This window comes from Halichoerus grypus, chromosome 10 (assembly GCF_964656455.1).
Source record: "Halichoerus grypus chromosome 10, mHalGry1.hap1.1, whole genome shotgun sequence".
Classification (NCBI taxonomy): Eukaryota; Metazoa; Chordata; class Mammalia; order Carnivora; family Phocidae; genus Halichoerus; species Halichoerus grypus.
The window spans coordinates 49450223-49473195 of NC_135721.1; the positions used below are offsets into that span (position 1 = coordinate 49450223).

At 36.4% G+C, this 22973-nt stretch overlaps 1 protein-coding gene across 4 annotated transcripts in view; it reads left to right on the forward strand.

Moving 5' to 3' along the window:
• Positions 1-22973, forward strand: part of EXOC6B (exocyst complex component 6B) — a 590843-nt gene that overhangs the window by 313303 nt on the left and 254567 nt on the right. For all 4 annotated transcript variants that reach the window (XM_078056409.1, XM_078056408.1, XM_078056410.1 and 1 more), the window contains 2 exons: positions 5513-5624; positions 16871-17005. In XM_078056409.1, the coding sequence (XP_077912535.1) occupies positions 5513-5624; positions 16871-17005 (247 nt within the window). The remainder of the gene's footprint in view (positions 1-5512; positions 5625-16870; positions 17006-22973) is intronic.

Below are 22973 nucleotides of genomic sequence, written 5' to 3' on the forward strand. Positions count from 1 at the left end.
GATGCTACATGCAGGTATAGTGAAAAGTATTACAGCAGACTTCTCAAAAATGGCAAGCCTGAGAGGATGGTGTGCCAGGCTTCAGGGACTCAGAACAAATCAAGCGAGAATTCTGTAGACAGCAAAGTAACTTCCAGAAACAAAGTAAATATTTTTTAGCCAAACGGAAGCTGATAATTCATTGCCAACGGACCTGTAGTCTTTCTGCAGACATGAAATAAATGGAAATTCTTTATATAGAAGGAATATATGGGATCTTCCCCTCCTTCCTTCCCTCCCTAGTTGTTTCTCGCTCTGTATCTGTGTGTGTGTGTGTGTGTGTGTGTGTGTAGTATTATAAGACATATTTATATTAATTTTGTCTTTTCTCCCTCTATAATTGTCATTATCATTTTCTTTTTGTTATGTCATGTTTGTGTTTATGTTGAAATACTTTGTATTCTCTTAGTTATCAGATGTTCTTCATATCCCTCCCCCTTATAGTATCCATTAATGATTCTTGCCTGAATCAGTTTTTCACTTGGACAATCACTGGCGTATGGTTCTTAGTTAACTTATGGTTTCTTAATTCCTTGTGTATTACTTGGCATTCTCTTTTAAGGAGTCCTTCCCCATCTGCTTCCTTGCTACCTATCTTCTGTCTCTCTACCTGTTTATCATCTACCTATCATCAGATGAGATTCACAGATTCTTACTTAATTCACTTGGTTCATTACTATATTTATTTTGATGCTCAGACTGTCCCAGACTTAGGGCATGTGAACCATTTCAGACTAGCTCCTATGCCTTGTTGATGTATTCTTGTCACATTTTGGGACATTACTTAACCATGGTATCATTGATTTATCCAAGGAGCCCACTTCCTTTTAGTGTTGAGTGGTATCTTAAACATAAGATCTGGGCATGTGTCTTTATTTTAAAATGTGTCATTTTGAATCAACAAATAGTTGCATATTGGTTTTTTTTTTTTTTTTTAAAGATTTTTCATTTATTTATTTGAGAGAGAGATTGAGAGAGAGCGCAGGGGGACGGGCAGAGGGAGAGGGAGAAATGTGGGGCTCCATCTCAGGACTGTGAGCTCATGACCTGAGCCAAAGGCAGAGACTTACTACTGAACCACCCAGGTGCCCCTGCATATTGGTTTTTTATGCAGTCTGCCTAGCTGGAGTGTTTATTCCATTACCTTAATGAATTTAGTGATATGGTCAACCTTAAGCCTGCCATCTTGCTATTGTTTTCCTATTTGTCTCATTCATTCTTGGCTCATTTTTTCCTGTTTTCCTTCCTTCTTCTTGATTAGGTTATTTTAGTATTATGATTTATTTTTCCTATTGGCTTTACTTGAATATAACTTTTTTTTTTCAATTGTTTGTGTGGTTGCTCTAGGGATTACAGTGTACAATGTTAACTTATCATAGTTTACCCTGAATGATATTATATCATTGTGCATGTAATTTAAGAATCTTCAACAGTATAATTTATTTTCTCACTTCTTTTTTTTAGCATATATATTTTTAAGAATTTTATTTATTTATTTGACAGAGAGAGCCAGAGAGCACAAGTCGGGCAAATGGCAGAGGGAGAGGGAGAAGCAGGCTCCCAGAGCCTGATGTAGGGCTCGATCCCAGGCCCCTGGGATCATGACCTGAGCTGAAGGCAGATGCTTAACCGACTGAGCCACGCAGGCGCCCCTTCTCACTCCTTTTTTTGATGTTGTTGGTATATATTGCACATATACACCTCTTTTTAACTCTAAAATATGTTATTGTTTGTGCTTTTAACATTTAATAGTATTTTAAGGTTCAAGAAAAAAATTTATATTTATTTATTTTTGCGTAGCGTTGGTACACATATGTACCATTTTCAGGCCTTCTTATTCTTTTCTACATATTTAGGTAACCCTTTGGTATCATTTTCCTTTAGCATGAAAAATTTCTTTTAGCATTTCCTTTAGTGTTATATCTGCTGGTTTTGGATTGTCTTAGCTTTAAAAAATATTTCTAAAATATTTAATTTTTTAAAATTTAAAAATTTTTTTTAGAGAGAGAGAGAGAGAGTGGGATGGGGGAGGCGCAGAGAGGGAGGGGGAGAGAGACTCTTAAGCAGGCTCCACCCCCAGCATGGAGCCTGACACAGGCTCGATCCCAGGACCCTGAGATCACAATCTGAGGCAAAATCAAGAGTTGGACCCTTAACTGACTGAGCCACCCAGGCGCCCCTCTAAAATACTTTAATTTAAAAGTTACTCTAAAAGTATTTTTATCATCTCTGTTTTCAAAAATATATTTTCTAAGCCATAGAATTCTAGGTTGATAGTCCTCCCTTTCCCTACACTTTAAAGATTGTGTTCCACTGTCTGCTTCCATTGTTTTCTGAAGAGAAATAAACTATCATTCCTATTGTTCCTCTGAACTTAACTGTCCTTTTTCTATGGTTGTTTTTAAGATTTTCTTTTTGTCTTTGGACTTTACAATTTGACTGTGATATTCTTAAGTGTTGTTTTATTTATATTAATTTTGTGTGGGATGTACTAAACCTCATGGATCTATGGGTTGAAATATTTTATCATGTTTGGAGATGATTTTGCTACTATTTCTTTAAATATGTCTTCTTTCTCATTCTTTTTTTCTTCTGCAACTCCTAACTGGTTGATGGATCATTGAGATTTCATCATTACTTGAGTGAACTGAATGTCTCAGTTTTAGTTAGGTTCAAATTACTTCTGATTTCAAATGCTATTGCAGAAGTCTCTTTGTGCATAAGACCAACTCTGAAATTCCAAAGCTTTCATCCAGGAGCTTATCTCTAATCTTAACAGTATTTGAGCTGGGCTGTGTTTCAGCATTAGTTAGTTTTTTCTCTCTTTTGGATTGCATTTCAGTAGCCCTGAATCCAAAACCCCTTGCAGAATTTGCAAGATCTCTCTCTGATTTCTCACACTACCCTCACCATTTCTTATAGAGCATAACTCTTGTAGGGGAGAATTGTTGCGTCAGTTAATTTATTTTTGTTTTGAGGCTCTCCCGGATTCCAAACTGTAATAGTAGCCCATACTGTTAAAGGTTTGGTCTATTTCTCTTCATCTCAGCAAAGCCTTTCAGCCTCTGACTGTTTTAGTCTTTTATCCCTTATCCATTTGTACCCAGATTAGGCAAATGCCCTCAGATATGGAAGTGACTGCTACCCTTTGCTCACCTTTCAAAGGCATGTCCCGGTGTGGTGTGCAATTTTGTTCAGTTATACATTTGTGTGTGTGTGTGTGTGTGTGTGTTACACTTTGTTAACATTGAAGGAAAATATAGCTTTTAAGATTAGACCTAACTTTTTTGTTGTTATGAAAGTAATGGTGGTCTTTCTTGATCTTCTACATCATATCCAAATGTGGAACTTCTGCTAGATCTTCTTAAACCATAGTAGAGATACATAATCAGTACTGGATGTCATGAGAGCGATTAATATCAGGAGCACCAGATTACTTTAGGCACCTGTGTTAATCACTTTTATAGCCACCTTTACTTATTTGTAGCTCATATTACAATTGACCTGATGTAATTATGAGTTTAATATATGAAGGCAGGAACCATGACTATTTTGTTCATTCACCATTTTGATCTCATTATTCCACCAACACAATTCCCAGCCCCTCATATATTTGTGGAATGAAGTATTTCAGTTCAGTAATAATTTTGGAAAGGTTAGCAGTAGGCTAGAGGGTATTGGTCAATTAAATGTATCTTTGTGTGGACCCTGTGAAAATATTTTGATGTATCTTTTTTTCCTGATTTATGTCCTTGCATTCTGTAGTCTTATTTCTTTTTAGTATTTTTCTTTTTTCCACATAGCATGATAATGTAGCCTGCCTATATATTTAGAATTGTAAGATTTTTAATCTGACTATACTAAGCCTCTTATTTTCTTTTCTAGAAAGAGAAATCAATGAGATAAATTTTGTGACCATTGTCCACAAGTAATAAATATACAAAGAACTCACAAATCTCTATTTACAGTTATTTCTTGATGTTTATAATCTAGTATTTCTATAACAGTAACCTTATCATTGAAGAAATACTTGTCTTAAAAGGATATCTTTTATATATTTTTTTTTTTTTAAAGATTTTATTTATTTATTTGAGACAGAATGAGAGAGAGAGAGAGCACATGAGAGGGGGCCTCCCTCAGAGGGAGAAGCAGGCTCCCCGCCGAGCAGGGAGCCCGATGCGGGACTCGATCCCGGGACTCCAGGATCATGACCTGAGCCGAAGGCAGTCGCTTAACCAACTGAGCCACCCAGGCGCCCCAAAAGGGTATCTTTTATAGAAAGCCATCTTGAGTGATGCTTTCAGGGGCTCATGAAGGATGTATAGATCTAGAATTTAGTCTGTTGGTTACAGGACTATTGTCTTTTTTTAAACTTTGCATATAAAGATGGCTATTGAGGAGTGCCTGAGTGGCTCAGTCATTAAGCATCTGCCTTCGCCCTGCGTCAGGCTCCCTGCTCAGCGGGAAGCCTGCTTCTCCCTCTAACACTCCCCCTGCTTGTATTCCCTCTCTCTCTGTCAAATAAATGAATAAAAATCTTAAAAAAAATAAAGATGGCTATTGAATAATTGTCTTTATGTTTTAATGTATAGAAAATGTCATTATTGAGGCACCTGGCTGGTCATTTGGTAGAGTATGCAACTCTTGATCTTGGGGTTGTGAGTTTGAGCCCTATTTTGGGGGTAGAGTTTACTTAAAACAACAACACATGATAAGGGCTTAATAATGTCCATTGGATTAAAAATGAGTGAATAAATTAAAAAAAGAGAAAATATCTTTATTGATCACTTTGAGGATAGTGAGGATTATAAGACATTTATGCATAATTAAACTGCTGGTCTGAAACACTTATTTTGGAATCAGAGCTAAATAGACATTATATGAAAGATGACAGTACAGGAGCAGAGATATCTTTTCTTAGGAGCCTTTACCAGCTAATGGTGCAGGAAGCCAATAGAGAGACCATGTTGGAAAATTATAAATATTAACAACCTATGAAGGAACTTGGAAGTATAGGAGAAATAATGGTTTCAGGATGAGAAATCATGCTGGGGAATTCTTTATCTACCCTGAGAGACAGTATAGCATAGTGTTTAAATGCTGTGGGTTTTAGAGCTAGATAGATGGCCTGTGTTGAAGTCCTTTTTGTGCTGTGTACTTACTGTGTGACCTTGAACAAGTTGTTTAACTTCTCTGTGCCTTCATTTCCTTATCTGTAAATTAGAAATACTAGTAAAAGTATTTAGTATCATGAATGTGAAGTTTAAATGAATTTTAATATATTAAAGTACTTAGAATCTAATTTCTGGCGCAAAATAAATGTTATTTGCTGCTGCCATTATTATTATTGTTGTTGTTATTATTATTATTGTTATTATTATTATTATTGTTCTCAGAAGTACCACTGGCACCTTGTTTGTTTGCAAAGTAATCCTGCTACCTGGGATGACTGACTCGAGAATTCTCTTTTCAGCTCAACTGAAGTCGATGACATGATTCGCAAATCTACAAACCTGTTGCTAACCAGGACTCTGAGCAACTCCCTGCAGAATGTCATTAAAAGGAAGAATATTGGACTTACTGAGGTAAAGCTGCTCTTAATGGAGGCAGCCAAGGCTATATGTGAACAGACGTCCTAAGCTCTGGGGCCTGTTTGTGAGTTAATTATAACTTTCTATATGGTCCATCACATTCTTCCTAATGGAGTTCTAATGGTGCAAGTGCAAAACAAATCATTTGTTTTTCTCTTTGGTCACTTTGGAGAAATCTATTACATTTTTGAAAAGTCACTTTTTCTCTCTCTCTCTCATTATTTTCACCAGCTTAACTGGTTTTCCTTTCCAAAGTTGTTGTGAAAAATTTGTCGTATTTGCCATCAATTACATAAAAACAAAATTGTTGGTGAGAGAGTATAGTCAACATCAGGTTCCTATCTAAATGAATGGCAGTTCAGATACAACATACAATATGAAATCACGTGCATAAATCATTGATGCCAAGGATATTGGCACTTACAGTCCACGGTTAGTGTTAGACTCTGCTTTTGTATTTGAGATACCTCATGTATATGAATGGTCAATTACTCTTTATCAGCATGCAAGTGTGGGGATTTGGGATGGAGGAAATGTGAGAGAAAGGCAATCGTCACATTTCTCTGGAAGCTTACAGAATCTCACAAAGCGAGGAGGGATATTACACACATGTTGAGAACAGTATCTTGGCAAACTGAAGATCTGGCACATTGGCGTATAGTCCTAAAATTTAGAAAGATGTGAAGTTTCCTTTCTCTTGGAAACCCAGGATTGCATGGGAGCGTCAACCTGCCATTTTATGGAAATTTTAGTGCCAAAAGTGAGAGCTTGGAGGAATTTTTTTCACAGAGAAAGGGAAAGGCTGTTGACCATCTGTTTTACTTGTAGAGGTGGTGTAGTTTGAAAGTCAGTTGCTCTAGGAAAAATTGACATTTTCAGATATACACTATCAAAGATAATGGTGAAAGTAGGCAAATGGTTAATGATGCTGAGTCATAGGTAGAGACAGCTGGAAGCCAGGTGAACATCTACTTCTGATTTTGGACTGCTTGTTCCTTTCCCTGTGTTAAGATTTTAAAATATTATAATGTGGAACTTTGGCAGTGTTTGAGTTCTGCTTATAACAAACTGTTTTACGATTGAAAGTTACATTCGAAGGACAGTTCCCTCATTTTGCAGAGCTTCCTTTCTGCTGCTTGGTATAGAAATATTAGGTATTATCTTTATGTGTCTGAGAATAGGTTAACTTCTTTTCATCATCAGGAGGGCTAAGAAAAAAGGAGAATGGAGTGAAGTGGAGTGAAAAGTCGGAAGTCCTCTTGCTTTTGTTACATTGTACTGTTCTCCTTTTGTGAATCCCAAGCAGGACAGGAAGCTTGCTATTTATTTTGTGAACTATCTCTATATTACAACTCTTGATATAAGTTTTCTTATGCCATTTGATTTAACAGTCTCTCCAAACATTTTAAACAAGTAGCGTAACAGGAACACGGTGTGATAGAAACAGCTTTGGCCTCAGAATTGTCTTGAGTTTAGCGGTGGCTGTGCCATTGGTTTACTATGACATCTTAAGAGAAAGACCCAACTTCTCAATTCTTCAGTTTTCCTGACTCCATTGTCCTTTAAGGGCACTGCACAGATCAGGTCAGGATAGGAAGAAGTAGTAGGAGCTTATCAAAGACTGTATCATAGTTCTTGGCACCATTTCAGTGAAGGCTAACTATTCTTCCTCAGTCACTGGATCTTTCTAGGCAGTAATGCCCTTTCGTTATCAATGTCTTTGCATATGGCTAAAGGAACATCTGCACACATTGATTTATTTTGGCTCTTATGGTGGTGTGCACGTGTATAGACAAATACAGACCCAACCAGTAATTTTTATCACCAACCAGTAAATCTTTGAATAACTATGTTACTCACCTTTGGGAAAAAAAGACATTATATCTTCATTTACAGGGAACTCAGGTGAGTTCCCATCTGAAATCATCATCACACTAGGTAACGTTTGTGGAACAGTTTGTATTCTTCAAAGCCCATCACAGATACCATCTCATTTAGGACAGTCACATTTGGAACTAGCTGGGCATGTGTTATTATTCCCATTTTATAGACGGCATAATTCAAGTTCAGGGAGGTTGCCCACGGTTATGTAGTTAATAAAATGATAAAAATGAGACCGATGTCTGGGTTGTTTTTTCCCAAACTTAATTCACTTTTACTATAAGGTACTGCCTTCCATATTAATTTAATTATTTTATCGTAACAAAGGGATTTTTATAAAAAGTCCATACTAATATGGAAATTGTTCTAGTTAGAGATGATTTTGTGTCAGCGAGCACATAGCCATTTAAACAATAGAAGTATTATAAGCATAGAGAACTCACTGAATCCTACTTCAGGTTATCAGACAATTCTTTCAGGACTTAAAAGTTCCTATAAGCTCATGTCTCTCTGTCGGCCTGTCTTGTTTGAATTTACATGGTATCTCATTTCTTCTCTCTTTCTGTCCATACGCTCTTATCCTTTCAGCCGTGTACCCTGGCTTTCTTGCTTTTCTCATTGCTGCTTTGCTCCCCCATGTTGAGCCAAGTCAGCATTTCCTTTCAGTTCTCGCTTACTGTAGCTTAAATGCCTTGCACTCTCAGACCGTTTGTGCCTGTCCCTATTCAGTCAGCGGGGTTAGCTGTTTTTCTTAGGCTGCTTCTTCCAGGTCTGTGGGGAGAAGGGCAGCTGAGCTGTGAAGAATGTGTGTTCTAAAGCAGAGTGCCTGGGTTCAATTCTGCCTGGGTTCTCTTCCCTTACTAGATGTGTGCTGGGGGAAATGACTTGGCTTTATGTGTAAAATGGGGACAAGAAGAGCATTTATTTCATAAGGTTGTTGTGAGGATTGAATGAACATACGAAGTGCTTACAACAGTGCCTAGTACGTAGTGAATACTCAAGGCATATTACCTGGTAGTGTTAAGAAAGAGGTCTGGGCAGGTGAACAGTGATTGTCAGGTTTAGTGCAGAGATGGTTTTTCAACTAAGAGAAGTTAGAAGATTAGAGCAAGACGACCTGTTAAGATAAATAACTTGCTTATTAACTTAATAGTATTAATTGAGTATCTACTGTGTAACAGGCACTGATCTAAGCTTTATGGATAAATAAGTGAACAACAACAAGAACAACAACGGAAAGAGTTCTTGTTTACATTCTAGTGGCAGAAAACATAATAGATAATAAGCAAAATAAATAGTAAATCATCTAGTATGATAGAGGGAGGTGAATGCATTGAAGAGAAAGAAAGAACCTGGGTTAAGGGAATCAGGAGTCTGGTGGAGGTTGAAGGTTGGTCTTAATAAAAAGATGGTGAGTTATCATAGAAGGGCAAATAGCATTCTTGGCAAAGGTTAGAGCAAAGGTCTAAAGGTATTAAGTTACTGGTCAGTTCAGGGAATAATAAGGAAGCTAGGGTAAAGCTAGAGTGGAGTGAGAAGGGGGAAGAGAAGCAGGAGATTAGATCACAGAGGTGTCAGGGGTTTGTGGTCGGCCCCTGTAAAGTGTTAGGCTTTTATTTTAAGTGAAGTGGGAAGCCATTGCAGGAATTTGATGAGTGAAATGATGTGACACATTTCAGAGGAATAACATTGACTGTGGTTTTGAGAATAAACTGTAGGGTGTAAACAGGGAGACCAGTTGGGAAGCTATGACACTAATACAGCGAGATTTAATGGCAGCGTTGGTGGTGGTGACAGGTGATCAGATTTGGAGTGTAGAGTCAGCATGCTTTCCTGATGAATGGATGTGAAGGGAGAGAGAAAGCAAGAAGTTGAAGGTAATTCCAAGATGTTTTGATTTTAGCAACTAGATGGTTGTATATACCATGCACTATGTTGGCAAAATCTTTAGGTAGAGCTAGGTTTAGAGTGGAGGAGATTGGGAATTTGATTTTGGACATATTTAATTTGTAGTGTTTACTCACATACATTTTGTGATATTGAGTAAACAGTTGTAGTTTTGAGTTTGGAGCTTGAAAGAGAGGTTTGGCCTGGAGATAAATTTTGGGGAATACAAATAATATTTATAACCACCTGATCAGATAGTATTACTAAGGGAATTTGTAAAAATGGAGAAGAGAAGATGAAGGACTGAACCCTTGGGTATTCCATTATTAAGAAGTCAGGAGAAAAGAGGAACTCACAAAGGATTGGGAAGGAGCCACTAGAGGAGGAAAAAAACAAAACAAAACAAGAACAGTAACAGGAGTATGGTGTCTCAGAAGCCAAGTGAAGAAAGTATATCAAGAAGGAGGGAGTAGTCAGCTTGACAAATACTGATGATCGATTAGGTAAGATGAAGATTAAGAATTACTATGGGACTTAGCAACTTGGAGTATGTTGGTGACCTCAATAAGATCATTTTTAATAGAATGATGATAGGAGGCTCCTGATGGAGTAGGTTTAAAAGAGATTGGGTCCTGTACAGAAGAATTTCAAATAATCTATGTGGATAGTACCCTCTCAAGGAGGTGGAGCTTAGCTCCCACCCCTTGTATGTGGGTTGTGCTTAAGACTTGCTTTCCAGGGTATGGAAGGAGGGAAAAAGTTACTTTACAGTGAAGAAACCTGCCAGACACTACCTCGGTCAGGTGATCAAGATGAACATAATCATTGGTAAGTGATAGTGATCGCATGTACCTTTGATATGATGTGATGAGAAGGCGTTTGTGATCTCCCAAAATACACTCTAATCATGAGAAAAAAATTTAAAAAACCCAAATTGAAGGACATTCTACAAAATACCTGACCAGTACTCCTTAAAACTATTAGGGTCTCAAAAACAAGGGAAGTCTGAGAAACCGTAACAGACCAGAGGAGGCTGAGGAGACATGACACCTAAATGTAATGTGGGATTTTAGACCGGATCCTGAAAATGGTAAAGAACATTAGGGAGAAACTAGTGAAATCTGAATACAGTGTGTTGCTCTGTGAATAGTAATATACCAGGGTTGGCCCCTTAGTTGTGGCAAATGTACCGTAGTAATGTAAGATGCTAAGAATAGGAGGAACTGGGTGTGGTGTATTTGGGATCTCTTTGCAGCTATTTTGTAATATAAAACCATTTTAAAAATAAAGTGTTGACTTAAACAATTCAAAGAATGGGAAGAGTGGAATCGGAGACAGCCAGAAGACAACTGTTTTAGGGAATTTTGTTACCAAGGTAAGCAAGGAAATGAGGAGGTAGTTGGCAGGGGAAGTGGATTAAGCACAAGTTTTTTATTTTGTTTTTTAATAGGAGAAGTAACAGCATGTTATTTCTGATGAGAATGATGCAGTAGAAAGCAAAAAGTTGATGACAGAGGAGAAAGGGGGAAATCTTTGGAGGAATGTCCTTGAGGAGGAGAGAGACTTTAGAATCTGATGCACAAGCAAAGGGATTGGCTTTAGGTGGTGTAAAGTTCATCTCTGGGAACAGATGAGGCTCAGGGTATGTGGATGCAGATGGTGGTGGCCGGGCAGATGTTATGGTGGCAGACTCCAAATGTTCTGTTTGCTCAGTGAAAGGTAGATCTTCAGCTGAAAGTAGAGATCCAGAGCAAATGTTGGGGTTGAAGCAGAGGGAAAGTATATCTGGGGGTATGGAAAAGAGATTTGGTTGGTACTCGATAATGTGGTTATTTTGTAGCCTTAAGTGCCCACTTTGGCTAGTGGATAGGAGTTAAAGTGAGACCAGTCAGGATGGTTGTATATTTTCTTAAGCCATATTTAGCTGGAGATATAATAAGTAAGTCTATATCAATAATAGCTTTCAGGAAGTTGGTATATATTATACTTAATGCTTAATATTTATATTAGTATTTATATTTAATAATTGGCACTATATTGATTATTTCTTTCGTATGACATTGATGTTACTATCTCAATTGTAAGATGATGAAAGATAGTAACTTTGCCTAAGGCCACATAATCAGTAGGTAGCTTGGAAATAAGATTTGAGATGTTTTGAAAGATAAAATTTTCTTTTAAAAAATAAGATTTGAAGTAAGGTTTGAAACCAGATTTCTTTTGTTCTAAACCTTTGGTCTTTTGCTACATTAATTTAAAAACATCAATATCATAGAGAGAAAGGAAATAAGCCACCAATTTATTATTCTCAGAATATCAGAGAATTACTTATATTTGAAAGAAAATTTTAAGATGAATCAAAAAACATCCTTTATCTTTATGAAGAATGAATTGATAGACTTAAGATATAAATTGGATTTAAAAATGTGTTTATTTTAGATGATAGACATAATATACCTTCACTTTATTTAAGTCTCCACTCAAATGTCATTTCCTTAAGGAGGCCTTCCTTGACCACCCTGAGACCTACCATCACCATGTAACTCCTTATTTCACTTCTATTTCCAGGGCTTATTATTACTTGACATTATGGTATATGTTTCTGGGTGTTTGTGGTTACTCTAATTTCCACAAGGCCAGGGACTTTGTCTGTTTTGTGTATAATTCTGTACAGCTGTATTCTCATTCCTTGGCACATAGGAGTTCTTCATTGATGAAAGAGAGAAGAAAGAAAAAAGAAAAGTAGGTAATAGGTTCTTAGGGTAAAGTTAAGGAAATTAAGATTTCCTATTAGTGAAAACATGTTAAATATTTATATATATATTTTATTATATTTATAATAGTGCCCCAGGAGACCTGAATAAATAACCAATGCTTTGCATTCAACCTTTCTTTTGGATATTATTTAGATTGATGACCACATGGTTCTATCCTGTTATTTATCTCCCACATAACAGTGTTCACTGTCCCCTGTTAACAGCAATGATATTGCTAATATTACATTAAAACATTTTGTAATTAAGTCTTGTCAAAAATAATCCTTGTACTAGACCTATGAATTTGGAACCAGTGGTTCCAAGTACTTCAGTATTTTAGGTATTTGCTTTGGAGATGGTAAAAAATGAGTAGTTGACCCAGCTTTTTGTATCTTTGCTGGGGTGAAATGGAGAAAAAAATTCCCTGAAATCCTAGATGTTATTTTTGTGAATGAGAGCCAACACTGCTATTTAGTTCGTTATCTTGCAAATCCAGCAGTGGAGAAGCACTGGGGGTGTGGAGAGGGAGCGTGACTTCTCATTTTCTTGCTTGGGTTAGTCCTTTTGGAGTGTCAGTGTCCTGAATTCTCTGCTTTGGGAAACAAGATAAGGTAATAGGCGACTTCCACAGTTTACTCTGTGCTGTCCTCATTAGATTCTCTCTGCTACTGGGAATGAGAGACAGAAAAATTTTCTGCTTCTTAATGGTTTTTAACCTAAGTGACTCCTGTCATTTAGTTGTGAGGTGATTGCTTGCTTTATAGTGTTCTTTTTTTTTTTTTTCAGACAGTCCTCACAGAACTCTACTTTATATAAGCATAACCAATACCTAATCTGTTGCTAATACCATGTCCTTGAAACAATGTTAAGGACAGTTTGGATTGCTGCAGTGATATATTTTTATAAGAGAGTGGGAAGTGAGGTTTAAAAATATCAAAGGAGCTCAAAACTCTGATGGAAGTTCATATCTGAAATTGCTTCGTTTCATCCTTAAGTTCAGAATTATCCCCACAGTATCTGGCTTTACATTTGTAAATGCCCTTGTAAGGATTTTGGTTAGCTGTCATTCAGGAGTAGAGATCACTTAGACCTCATTAACAGACATTATTCCCTTTGAAAATGACATGGTATCTAATGTAATCCTAGAGTGTTTTAATAGTCTATTCTGTGCTCAGCAATGAAACATTTCAAAAGTGACTGACAGCCAATTGATGTAATTCATGGTGATCTTCTGTGTTGACAGATCTTTAAAAAGTCAAGGGAAATTACTACTGTACCCAGTGAAGCCGCCTCCTTTTTTTTTTTTTTTTAACTGCCAATATCCTGCAAAACAGGACAATTTTCTCTTTGACTGCCACTGTTTTTTATTTCGATAACATGACATGATTCCTCCTTATTATTAGGATTTCTTTTGATAGATTGAATGTGTTCCCTATAGGTAATGCTGACTTTAAAATAGAAATTCTTCAGTTCTCCAAATTAACTCTCTTACTTTTCTGACTTATACATCAAGACAATCTTGCCAGTAGCCACCTTCCCACTCAGGAAGAGGAGTGATTTAATTTAGACTATTTAAATTTTTAAAATGATTTTAGTCTTTCTCTGAGGGAGAAACATGTTAAAAGGAAGGGGGTGATGAATTGCTTATTTTGGTAGATGTTTTTTCCTAGAGCACTCTACAGTTAAAAGTCTGATGTTTTGGGTAATTTTGTAGAGAGAGTATCTGTGTCCAAAACTCAGAGTCTCCAAATTCAAACTGTAGAATGAAGGGAAGGGGCTTAGTGAGGAATATGAACTTGTCTGATGAGTTGTGGGGAATAATACGAAGATCTAGTCCTATTGTTGCCCTAACTTTTAATTTTTTTTCTTTTTTTTGGAACTGCATCTCTGGGTTTCTGCCCTTTGTCCTCATGTTTCAAAAGTAGACATTTTCCTCACATTTTCCAGCTGATCCTTGGGGAATAGAAGGTACCTTTTTCCTTAGTCCAATCTATTACTAAAGCATTGTCATTATGCTTTGACATGTATTTTTTGAGAATGAACAGTGTGCTTTAGCTCTGTGCTGGTTTGTTGTTGGGGAGATAAGAGTGTACTTTCTGATTATAATCCTATTAATATTTTTGTTTAATATTCCACAGTATAATACAATGAGTTCTACTCAAGTATAATTCCAGCTTTTAAGCATTGTTTTGAAGTACCATTTGATTGTAAAATGTGTATTACCCCCCACCTTCATCTTCACTTCCAATTTCCCTTTGTGTCATCTATCCACTCTCCTGGCTGCCTCTCTGACTGAGGGAAGACCTAAGTTCATCCATAGCCTTATACACCCAAACTCCCCCTGCCTGCCACAACCCCACGACCACACACATTCTTGTGGAAATAAAAAGTTAAAGATGTGGGAAAGAGAAACAAAAAAAGGTTCTATTCCATTTTCTCTTTGTATTTCTTTTAGACTCTGGGAAATGGGAATAGTTTTCATAGTTGAAATAAATAATTAGGTACCCCTCCTTTTTGAAATTTAAATTTATTTTTTACATGGAGTAGAATCAAAGCTTGGAGAGGTCTAGTTGTTGGCAGACCCAGAATCTGGTATTTCAGCCTCATGTACCAAAGTGTGCAGCATTCCACAGCTGCCATTTTTATGTTTATGCCAAAACGCTCTGTCAGAAGTCATTTCAATGAGTCCATAATTTGAAGGTAGAGGACTTGGATTGAGTCCTAATTCCATTTAGGTTCTGTGATCTAAAGAAAATCATTTCATTTTTGTTTCTGTTTAGTAAAAGAGAAGCAATAATTATGCCCACTTAACTTAGTTTTCCAGGTTGCTGGGAAGACAATGTAAGAAAATGCATTGTGAACTACTTTGCAAACTTTAATTCTTTTTTTCTTCATTGATTTATTAATATAAAATAGGGTCCTTTTCACTTTTTACATAGTCAGAATAATTATGCTTAATCTCCTTAGCCATGTTTACCTCTATCATTATAATAATTACTGTTTGTCCATGTTATTGTCGGGGGGAGAGAGAGAGAGAGGAAGTATTAATGTCACACTGAGAAAGTTACTTCTTACTCAAGAAAACATACTTGTAAAGGAAGGGCTGTCCTGGGTGCTCTGGTTTCTTGAGACCCTTTGACTATTTCTAGTCATCTGGAAGTGTTTTTTTTTTTGTTTGGTTGTTTGTTTTTATCATGTTCAGTTAGCCACTGTGTAGTACATAATTAGTCCTTGATGCAGTGTTCAATGATGCTTTAGTTAAGTATAACACCCAGTGCTCATCATAGCACATGCCCTCCTCAATACCCATCACCCTGTTACCCCCTCCTACCACCCTCCTCCCCTCTGAAACCCCCATAATGTTTCTTGGGGTCCATAGTTTCTCACGGTTCATCTCCCTTTCTGATTTCTCCCCCTTTGGATTTCCCTCCCTTCCCCTATGGTCCTCCATGCTATTGCTTATGTTCTGCATATGAGTGAAACCATATGATAATTGTCTTTCTGTTTGACTTACTTCACCTAACATAATCCCCTCCAGTTCCATCATGTTGATGCAAATGGTGGGTATTCATTGTTTCTCATGGCTGAATAATACTCCATGTGTATATGTACCACATCTTCTTTATCCATTCATCTGTTGAAGGGCATCTTGACTCCTTCCACAGTTTGGCTATTGTGGACATTGCTGCTATGAACTTTGGGGTGCATGTGCCCCTTCTTTTCACTAAGTCTATATCTTTGGGGTAAATACCCAGTAGTGCAATTGCTGGGTCATAGGGTAGCTCTATTCTTAACATCTTGAGGAACCTCCATACTGTTTTCCAGAGTGGCTGTACTAACAGCGTAAGAGAGTTCCCTTTCTCCATATCCTTGCCAACATTTGTTGTTTCCTGTTTTGTTAATTTTTGCCATTCTAACTGGTATAAGGTGGTATCTCATTGTGGTTTTGCTTTGCATTTCCCTGATGGCTAGTGATGCAAACTTGAATTCTATCCTAACAATGAGAGTCATTCTTTTTCATCCTCCTCTCAAAGTTATTTATAGATGACTTTTTATCTTACCACTACTGTTGTTTTTAAGGATTGCTCTTGTTAGAAAAGGAAAGTAGTCATGACAAAAGGATATTTAATCCTCAAAATAACTGTGTGAGTTAGAAATTACTATTAACAGTTTGCAGATAAAGAAACACTTAGAGAAGTTAAGAAACTTTCTCCAGATTAATAATTTGTAAATAGTTAATTCGCTGGTTTCTCTGACCATAATGCCCATGTTATTTCTTCCATAAGCTAATGTAGTTTGTTAATATCCTGAAATCTATTCCAACATCTCACTGTTCCTTATGCCTAATTTTGAAACTTCTTCTTGCCATTTCAATTATTCTTGTTCTTTCCGTGGGAGTTCATTTACTTAATTCATTTGGCAATTATTTATTGCCAGGCACTGTGCTAAACAGTAGCAGTTTTTGTTCTAAGTCTAGTCTCTTAAACGGAAGAAGACATATGTTTAAAATAGAGTGACAAGTGCTCTTCTGGGAGTCAGGGAAGGCTTCGTGGAGGGAGTACAGCCTAAGCCCATGCTCTATCAAACCCTCTGTAGAATATAGATGGCCCCTGCCACTTTGCCTCTTGTTTTTCTTCTACCAGCAGATTTCATATTGAGCCATTCGTTGTAGGGTGAATAGTCAAGTGACTCTTACCTGTGCTTGTTATTTTCTAGCTTGTCCAGATTATCATCAATACAACACACTTGGAGAAATCTTGTAAGTACTTGGAAGAATTCATCACCAACATCACTAATGTGCTTCCAGAGACAGTCCACACCACCAAGCTCTATGGCACCACAACTTTTAAGGTGAGAAGGCCCTATGGCCTCTGGTGTGCATAGTTTGGGGCATTCTACCTAAATGGCTTTGTTTCTCCCAAGATGCATAGTAGTGTGATTCACAACATGGTTTTGAGAATAAGTGCTTATGACTTCCTTAGAAAAACAAATAGTAGTGCTAATTTCTAGATGTTTAGACTTAAAAATGTCTAAAAATAGACTCCACTAAATCTGTCTGTATTTTGTACTTGAAAATGACTATTTCCTCAGTTGGCCCCCATCTTAGTCAAGAGTTCCTAAGTATGGTCTAGATAATAGTAGTTATAACCGAAATCAACACCAATTAAATTTTTTAAATTAGCTGTTCTTGCTTCTCTCTGTCCTGTGTCCAGTTTTTATCACCTTACTTTTTAGTGAGGAATTTCTGTCCCTTACTATTGTCGTTAGCAATTTTATAATCATTTCACAAGGTGCCAGCACTAGTTTTGATTTAGATTTTGACCAAATGGGAAAAATGACACTATTGTAGAGCAAAAGACAGATTGATAGAGAGTTTCTGGAGAGTAAATGACTTAATTTAAAAGAGCCTTAAGAAACTCCTTTATATTGCCATGTTAGCTTTAAATAAATATTAAGCAGAAAAAGTAATAGGGTAACATCTTAAACACTAAAATGGTAGATTCCGATGTAAAGGCCAACCTGTATGTTTTGGGTTTTTGTTATTATTGTTATTATTTGATTGTCTTAGTTTTGAATGAAATCCTTTTCATCCTTTTGAAATCTAGAGGTTGATATTAATTAGATATAAAGTTGTAGAGTTGAAATCGTGATTTATGTCCCCTGGTGTCTACTTTTTCCTATCCTTTTATCCTCTTTCCCTATTTATTGGCACCTTCCCTTGAAAGGAGATTTAAGAAATTAAGAAATTAAATTTGATTTATAACTGCTTATCGTATTTTATGAGATAAAAACTGTTAGTAAGATCTCCTCTTTTTCTATTATAAGAAATGAAATAAGAAAGAACCTGTATAGCCAAAGCTATCTTCAGAAAGAAGAACAAAGCTGGAAGCATCATACTTCCTGGTTTCAAATTATATTATAAAACTATAGTAATCAAAATAGTATGGTATTAACATAAACACATATGCATAGATCAATGGAACAGAACAGAAAGCCCAGAAATAAACCCATGTATATATATATATATAGTCACATTAATTTACAACAGAGGTGTATACGCAAGAATACACAGTGAGGAAAGAATAGTCTCTTCAATAAATGGACAACCACATGCAAAAGAATGAAACTGGACCCCCATTTTTACACCATACAAAAAAATCAACTCAAAATGGACTAAAGATTTGAATGTAAGATCTGAAATTATAAAACTTCTAGAAGAAAAAATGGTGTGCGAACTCCTTGACACTGGTGTTGGCATTGAGTTTTTAATTTAATACCAAAGTAAAGGCAACAAAAACAAAAATAAGTAATTAGGACTACATTAATATAAAAAGCTTCTGCACAGCAAAGGAAACCCATCAACAAAACACAAGAGCAACTGATGGAATGAGAGAAAATATTTCCAAATCATATATCTGATAAGGGGTTAATATCCAAAATGTGTAAATGACTCATACAACTCAGTAGCAAAAACCCAAATAATCCAACTAAAAGGGGGTAGAGGAACTGAATAGACATTTTCTAAAGAAGACATACAAATGGCCAACAGGTACATGAAAAGATGTTTACAACACTAATCATCAAGAAGGTGCAAATCAAAAACCACAATAAGCTATCACCTCATACCTGTTAGAGTAGCTATCATCAAAAAGACAAGAGAGAACAAATGCTTACAAAGATGTAGGAAAAAGATGCTGTCGATGGGTATGTAAACTGGTATAGTCTCTATGGGAAACAGTATGGAGATTACTCAAGAAATTAAAAACAAAACTACCATATGACCAGCAGTCCCACTTCTGGGTATATATCCAAAGAAATAAAAATCATTATCTTAAAGAGATATCTATACTTCCATGTTTATTGCATCATTATTCACAATAGCCAAGATATGCAAACAACCTAAGTGTTTATCAACAGATGAATGGGTAAAGGAAATGTAGTACATATATACACAATGGAATATTATCCAACCAAGAAAAATAAGGAAATTCTGTCATTTGTGACAATTATGGATGGACTTTGAGGGCATTACGCTAAGTGAAATAAACTAGACAGAGAAGGACAAATACTGCATGATATCACGTATATGTGGAATCTTAAAAAAAAAAAAGGTCAAGCTCACAGAAACAGAGAAGAGAAAAGTGGTTGCCATGGCCTGGAGGGTGGGGGAAATAGAAATTGGAAAAGGGGTACAAACTTTCAGCTATGAGTAAGATTTGAGGATCTAATGGAAAACATGATAACTATAATTGATAATACTGTATTGTATAATTGAAATTTTCTAAGAGAATATAACTTAAGTGTTCTCACAAAAAAAGTATGCAGTGTAATGAATATTAATAAGTAGATGATGAGACTTTTCATAATATATATATCAAATCACTATAATGCTCATTTTACTTTTTTATTTTTACTTTTTTAAATTATTTATTTGTCAGAGAGAGAGAAAGAATGAGAGAGAGCACAAGCAGGCAGAGCAGAAGGCAGAGGGAGAAACAGGCTCCCCGCTGGGCAGGGAGCCCGATGTGGCACTCGATCTCAGGACCCTGGGACCATGACCTGAGCCAAAGGCAGATCCTTAACTAATTGAGCCACCCAGGTGTCCCTGTGCACATTTTAAATATAATTTTATTTTCAACCATATCTCAATAAAGCTGAAAAAAACTGAGATGTTCACAAAATATTCTTTATGTACATATGTGATTAGGTCAGCTAATTACAGATGAATTACACATTCATGATGTCACTATGGATTGTTTCAAATTACCTAAAAAATTTTTTATTATATGTTTTATTATATTGGTATCATTACTTGTAAACTTTTTAATAATGTCTCATTATATTAATATTGAAACTCTTCTAGTGAAGAAAAGATTTGTCTAATAAAGACCCAAGAATGAGTATGATAAGAGCTTTAAGAACTTTAGGATTACCTTAGACAGTTTAATAGGCATTATAATTACTATTAAATATTAGTATTATTATGGAGCATGGGCAATAATTTCATCAACAATATTTCCACTTGATTTACTATGGAAGCCAAAACTTCTCCAGGAAAGAAAATGTGGAAGGGACTGTAGTTTAATGTTCACCAGAAAAGAGGGATTAAGGAAGTTAAAATGTGAGGTTCATTTATACTTGTCTCTCATATGAGGAATATATATATAGTATGTACTGCTACTCTTCCCTTAACCCACCACAATTTTCTTATTTCAAGGGCTTTTCAAATTATGATCAGAAATCCTCTCAAAGGATGGCTTGTGTAGTTTGTTGTAGCTCCAGCATTAGAATTGCTGCGGGAAAATTAAAGGCAGACAGGAAGCCATAGGAGTTGAGTAGCCAGTTAAATACTTAGTAAAGGAGAAGTTCTGGAGACCACTAAAGGTCATGTTGACAAGTGCTTATTGGAAACACTGATTGCTTAAAACACATTGAAAGTTTATTTTTACCAGGACTGTTTCAGACCAACTACCCCAGAACTCAGTATAAACATGGCAATTATAACAGCTACATGTTGTGTATTTTCCTAAGCTACTGTTTCCAGAAAACTTTCCCTTGCAGATGGAAACCTTTATGCTAAAAAAGGGGCAAAAATAATCAGAAGGTCTTCAAGGTATTTTCCTGCAGAATTGCCCCTTGTTTCTGCCATATGTGACATAATTAAGCTGGCATTCTTAGCTTTCCTTGTTCATAAGAATTCCCTTATTCTCTTACAAAATAGAATGGGGTTATTTATTAATTTACTCCATCACAAGTGTTGTTTGTGTACCTACTACGCAACAATCTGGTAGGTTCTTGGATAGAGAGAGAAAACATACTTAGTCATTGGATTTAGAGTGTATAATCTGCAGGGAAGACAGGCACTGTAACTTCTATAAAGAACTATGTAAAAAACGCTAGAATAATACCATAAATACATTTAATCCCTCATCGATTCTACAAGTTTTTATGAAGCATCTAACTGCATACCAGTTAGTTTATAGGTATGAACTTCATAAACAAGTCTCCTGACTTTACAGAATTTATATTGTGCTGGGGATGATAGATGATAAACAAAAAAATCTCATTTAATCTCAGGTAATGACAAGAACTTAGAAGAAAAATAAATGACCTGAATGAAATGAGAAATAGAATCATTTGGATTTCAGATAGATAGACTTTCCATTCAGAGGGAACAGTACAATAGTAGGTGGGGGTTTAGTCTGGCAGTGATGTATCTATCATTGGAGGTAGAAGTGGTAACAAATGAGATAGTCAGGAGTCAGATGTTTTCTGGCCTTGTAGGCCACAGTTAATACTTCGGATTTTATTCTGAATTGAAATGTAAGGTCATTAGAAAATTGGGAGTGGTGGCGATAATCTGATTTATATATTAATGGGTAACACTGGTTGCCATGTGGAAAATAAATATGCTGTAGGTGAGTAAGAGTGGAAGAAGAGGGTTCGTTAATTTGGACGTTATTGCAGTAATCTAGGTAAGAGATAATGCTTTTTTGGGCAACTGTGGTAAGATGAAAGCAGTAAGAAATATTTTTGAAGGTAGAGATGGCAAGTTTTACTGCTAGGTTGGGGATGGGGTTATAAGAGAAAGTGTGGAGGCAAGGATAACTCCAAGATTTTTGAACTAGACAAACTGGATGAATAGTGGCGCTATTCTGTGACATGGGGAACAGTGAGAGAATAACAGATTTGGGGAGAGGCAGGGTAATCAAGACTTCCATTTTGGACACATTAAGCTTCAGGTATTTAGTAGTTGTATGCAGAGAGATATTAAATTGACAGGGCAAAGTCATAGCTGGAAATAAAAATTTAGAATTCATCTGTATAAAGATGGTATTTAATGCCGTGGGGCTGGCTTTCTTCTGGGAAATGAATGTAGATAGAGAAAAGGTGAGAGGATTAGGCTCTAAGGGAAATCAACATGTATAGGTCTAGAAGAAGAGGAGAACTCCACAGAGGATGAGGATACTTATCTCAGCTTTGAGACCTTCAGGGAGGACTTCCCAGAAAAGGTACAACATGAAATGGGTCTTGGGACCAGCAGGAGGTGTCCAGGTGGAGAAAAGCTGAGGACAGAGTAAGGGACATTTTTAGGAGAGGCAACTTCATGTACAAAGATGAAAGAATAAGGGGTGCCTGGGTGGCTCAGTCGGTTAAGCATCTGCTTTCGGCTCAGCTCATGATCCCAGGGTCCTAGGATCGAGCCCCACATCGGGCTCCCTGCTCAGCAGGAAGTCTGCTTCTCTCCCTGCCTCCTGCTCATGCCCTCTCTCAAATAAATAAAATCATTAAAAAAAAGATGAAAGAATACAATAAAACCAGACATATTCAGTGTAGAATAAGAGGGTAGCAATGAGATAGAGAAGTAGTTACATGCCAACTTATGAAGCACTTTGTTTTGTATTGATAGATAATTTGGATTTTATCCTACTAAAGGCTTTGAGAGATTTCAAGCAAGGATATGTTGCATTTTTTAAAATTAGATTTTTATTTAAATTCAATTTAATTAATATATACTATATTATTAGTTTCAGAGGTAGAATTTAGTGATTCATCAGTTGCATACAACACCCAGTGCTCATCCCGTCAAGTGCCCTCCTTAATGCCCATCACCCAGTCACCCCATCTCCCCAGCCACCTCCCCTCCAGCAACCCTCAGTTTGTTTCCTATAGTTGAGTCTCTTATGGTTTGCCTCCCTCTCTGTTTTTGTCTTATTTTATTTTTCCTTCCCTTCCCCTATGTTCATCTGTTTTGTTTCTTAAATTCCACATATGAGTGAAATCATATGGTATTTGTCTTTCTCTGGATATGTTGCAT